This window comes from Citrus sinensis, chromosome 5 (assembly GCF_022201045.2).
Source record: "Citrus sinensis cultivar Valencia sweet orange chromosome 5, DVS_A1.0, whole genome shotgun sequence".
Lineage (NCBI taxonomy): Eukaryota > Viridiplantae > Streptophyta > Magnoliopsida > Sapindales > Rutaceae > Citrus > Citrus sinensis.
In genome coordinates, this window is record NC_068560.1 from 7832432 (window position 1) to 7837345 (window position 4914).

At 32.8% G+C, this 4914-nt stretch overlaps 1 protein-coding gene across 1 annotated transcript; it reads right to left on the reverse strand.

Moving 5' to 3' along the window:
• Positions 1–3784: 3784 nt before the first annotated feature.
• Positions 3785–4340, reverse strand: LOC107175995 (geraniol 8-hydroxylase-like). The gene is made up of 2 exons (XM_052441046.1): positions 4165–4340; positions 3785–4079 (listed from the first exon to the last, which is right to left on the reverse strand). The coding sequence occupies exons 1-2, from the start codon at positions 4338–4340 to the stop codon at positions 3785–3787; spliced, it is 471 nt and encodes a 156-aa protein (XP_052297006.1).
• Between the last annotated feature and the right edge of the window lie 574 nt (positions 4341–4914).

Sequence of the window (4914 nt, forward strand, 5' to 3'; positions counted from 1 at the left end):
AGATATATATAAAGATAGTCTTTTTTTAGTGCGGATATTCGTATTTTAAAAATTGCAAACATCCATACAAGAGAATATGTATGTACATATATATATATAGACACACACATATGTAAAAAACTTTTCAAATAGAGATTCTTAACTATATTAAAGTTATGGATAAATTAAAAGGTAAAGAAAATATATATTCTAATACGTTACATGATAAAATACACTGTATTAGATTATATATTTTCTTTTTTTCCATTAACATTTCCTTTAACTTTAATATGAGACTTTAATTTATCCTTTATCGTGTAAGCTTAAGTTGGACTTATAGAGCCCGTCACTTGTTTAGGAAATTAAAGAGTTCACAACTAAAATATTACCTAAATACGACTGCTGGGATAACATCTTGTTTACATATTAAGAGCTTCTTCATTATCTTGTTTACATATTAAGAGCGGTGAGACAGGTGAAACTTAAAATCATAGCAGCTTTGGAATTAATACCATCGACCCAACAACAGCTTGTGGGTGTTAAATGAATATTAATGAGTTTCACTATTGAATTCCAATCATCACTTATTAATGTCTAAACAACTGCTGCAATTTTACAGGGAATTGACTGTTGCATTTCATACAACAACAGCTCGTGAGTATTAATTAAAAGGATTGTGTTAATTAATTATTTTCCACGTTAATATTACTCTTGGATTTTGCGATTCTAAATCATTACTTATTAATGTCTGAACAAGTGTTGTATTTTTTGAGCCTGAATAAGTGTTGTTTTCATTGTTGCATTTAATACAAATCACGCATTAACAGCTTGTGGATATTAGATAATAATTATGATTTTTCACAGTAACATTACTCAAAAAATTTCCAATCCTAAATCGTTACTTGTTAATGTTTTGACAAGTGTTGCATTTGTGAGACAGGTGAAACTTAAAACGAAACCAGCTCCGGAAATAATACAACCGACCCAACAAGAGCTTGTGGGTATTAAATGAACATTAATGATTTTTCACATTAACATTACTCTTAAATTTTCAAATTCCAAATCATCACTTATTAATATCTATATATGTGTTGCAGTAACTAAGCCTGAGGGAATTGATTGCTTTTTAATATATTTGTGGGTGCTAGAGTCATTATTTTCTCACGTGGTACCACGGCATTCCGTTTCGAAGTCTAAACTTGTTGAACTTGAGGCCGTTCTTCCATTTAATTTGATTAATTAAGCTTAGTTGGAGTTATTGGAGCCCGTATGTCTGTTATGACCGGTTCAAACACTTATCTAAGAGTCAACAACTAATGCTGTGGCGGTTGGGTTTGGCATATTGAAACCTGATCATGTACAACGAGTAGCAGGATGGGGAGCTGAAGAGTGATTGTTGGGAGTTCTGAGGTGAAGATCTTGGACGAACCAAAATCTCCCAAAGAAGGATTGAAATTGAAGGAGCTAGAAAAATTCACAAAATCTTTTTGATCTCTGCCATGAGACCATTTTTTCTTATCATGTCTTTGAAGTAAACTTAATAAACATTGATGTTACTTTTCTTTTAACAAAATTATGTGATTTTTACAAGTATTTGAGAATTGACCAAAAAAAAAACGTAATTTCTACAACAGTATTTAAATTGAACAAGAAAAAAATATTTTTTATATTTTTATATTTATTTAGAATGAAAACATTACACGACTCATATAAAAAAAAATAATGAACATGTTCAACTAATTGTCATACATAGAAAGGTCATCTGAAAATTGAGAAAATAGAAACCCTAAAAAAAAAAAAGATAAGAAATGATAAAGCCTCTCTCTAATGAGAACGTCTACGGTATATCTAAGTCAATACAACCAATTATTGTATATATAATATGTATAATTAAATTTAATATAACTATAACTTGCATGTTAATTTTTAAAAATAATTGAACTTTAAAAATAAATGAACACATGGCATACCATCATTTGTTTATTATATTACTGATATAGTACATCCGATATATTCTAGAATTTCTCCTCTCTAATAACTACTATTGATAAAAATAAGTAATCCCTCTGGGGTACCGTTGCTCTTGACTACTTTGATTGAGTTAAATAACGGAATTCTGAAATCTAAAACAACAGACGATTGTATACTATATACTATTGTAGTACAGTAATTTGCATCCCAGAAGCCAAAATCCAGACACATCGAACAATTAATGAATTTGAAGATAAGAAGAGAAAAAATAAAACTTAAAAAAAGAGTCATAAAAGTAAGAGAGAAGAAAGCCGTTGGCGGGTTACCAAAATTTTAAAATCAAAAGAAAACTGCCACTGCCATGACCGCCGAAAACCCTAGGTCAGTTTGGGGGAGTTGGGAGGGGTTGATGTACTGGAAACTAACAAGTAGAGCGATGGCTAGAAAGCAATATTACATTAATTAACTAAAAAAATCAGTTGAGGGGATGGTGACATGGTGTAGTGCCTTATTTCGAAGGTCTACATCGCAGTACTTGTCTTAAAAAAAGAGTGACTAATTCTAGAAGAAGTCGGAGAGAAGAACGTTCAGAATAAAATTAAATGAAAACCATGCATCTCACTAATAAAATATGTGATGAACATTGAATGACTCCAGAAACCACGTAACTCACTTAAAGAGATACATAAGTTGTATAGAGGGAACAAATTGATCTCACTAGAACGGACGGGCGAGATTAGATCTAGAAATGTCATACCACTTAAGAATGGCTACATATAGAGGACTAAGGCTAAGGCCCGTTTGGAATTGAGGTTGAAATTCAATAAACTGCTTATTTTATAATTTTTTTAAAAAAATAGTGTTTGGTAAATTTTGTAAAAGCAGCTTATTTCATAATTTTCTTCATTTCGTCAGCAGCTTTTAAAAGCAGGTAGAGGGTTGCTTTTCATAAACAGCTTATTCAATAAGCTGCTATGCCTTTTTAAAATACCTATTATAACCTTAGTATTTTGATAAAAAGACAATTATATCGTACTTATTCTTAAACCCTAATATATAAATCATTAGATATTATATCACTGCCACAATTTTATTGCAAAAAAATTATTGTGAATGTAATACATATTATTTTTTATTTGATTTAGATTATGTAAAAGTATAAATTTTTATCATATATTTTATATAATAGATTATGAAGTTCTTCAGATTTTTCTTAATTGAGATTTTTTAATTAATTTTACATATTTAAGAAAAAATATGTCTAAAAAATTTATTAAACATAAAATTAAAAAAATTAAAATGTACATCCATTTTGGTCATTATGTAATACAAGAGCACTTTCGTAATAAGATTTACCAAACGCATGTACTTTACTTTTCAAATTCACAGCAAACGCAACAGCACAATTTACAAAACACCAACCTACTTTTTTAATCAGCAGCTTATTTCATCTGCACAGCACAAGCAACTTATTTCATCAGCCTCCGCAATCCCAAACTGGCCCTAAGGCTGAATAATGGGTAATTCACTACTTGATTTCAGAGATTGAAAAGAAGAAGATAATGAAAAGAAACTCAATCTTCCGGAGTGCCTTTGAAGGTAAATCCAACCGCGCTACAGATCAACAAGTTGACAAATTCCATGGTTTTTATAACATAATGAGGGGAAGAATTAAATAAAAACGTTGATTACCAAGGAAAAAGTGCATTTACTGGCTATAACATCCAAATATTATTTCATAAACAACAAAATGCACAAAAGAAATTATTTCATGATAAAATGCATTGGCTAACCATGTAAAATCACTCCACCGCGCACAAGACAAATCATGGGACTAAATGGCAACTGGGACGACACGAAGGGGTCGAGCCTTTTGCAAGGTGAGGTCAAATTTCTCTTCCATGTCCATGTTTTCTAGTCTAACCCCATCTTCGAGCTTCCAATCGAAAGATCTAATAAGAGAACCCAACATTAAATGAAACATCCTGATAGCCAACGGTGAACCAGGGCATATTCGCCGCCCAGCTCCGAATAGGATTAGCTCAAAATTCTGGCCTTTGAAATTAAGATCTGTCCTCAAGAATCTCTCAGGCATAAACGAGTGAGAGTTGTCCCATGTGCTTTCATCTCTACCAATAGCCCACACATTGACTTAAACTTGAGCACCCTTAGGCACTGTGAAGCCAGCAATTTCTACATCTATTGAGGCTTTACGAGGAAGTAATAAGGAAAACTGCTGGGTGCAACCTAAATGTTTCTTTGACTGCTGCTTGTAGATAAGGTAACCGATTGATGTCTGATTCCTCAATTGGGTTACCTTTGCCAATTGTTTGTTCCATCTCTAATCGGGCTTTCGATAAAGCCTCGGGACTGCAGAGTAGTTCCGCCATTGCCCATTACAGTGTACCTGACGTTGTATCGGCTTCCGCAACAAACAAATCCTGTTATCATGCGATCCGTTACTACTGTAAACTCTGTGAAAATCGCCAACGACTCGAGCAAACGTAACTTGTAATTCGTACAAGAAAGAGACCCAAAAAGGTAATATATATATATATATATACCGCAATCAAATATTTGATATTGTTTCTATCAATCTCCACACTGTTGTCTTCACAAATATTGAGAATAGTATTAACACATCTTTAGATTTGGTGTAACCATGTTCTTGTCTTTGCTTCAATCCTTGATCAATCAAGCGATCAACCAACTGGAACAACTTGCCAAAATGAACTTTGATTCGACGCCTTATACCCTGCAGGTCAAGCATTTTAAGCACAGGAAAAAAATGGGACAAGTTAGGCTTTGCTGCATCTTCCAGGATGCTCCGAACTAAATCCCTAAACTCCCGTGCAGTATCTAAAGCAGGATTAGCCAAATCAACAGAAAATATTGTGTTGGATAATAAGTTAATTGAAGTATCGAATGCAGCTCGGCTAAGACCTATTGCGGTACCAGCAAGGC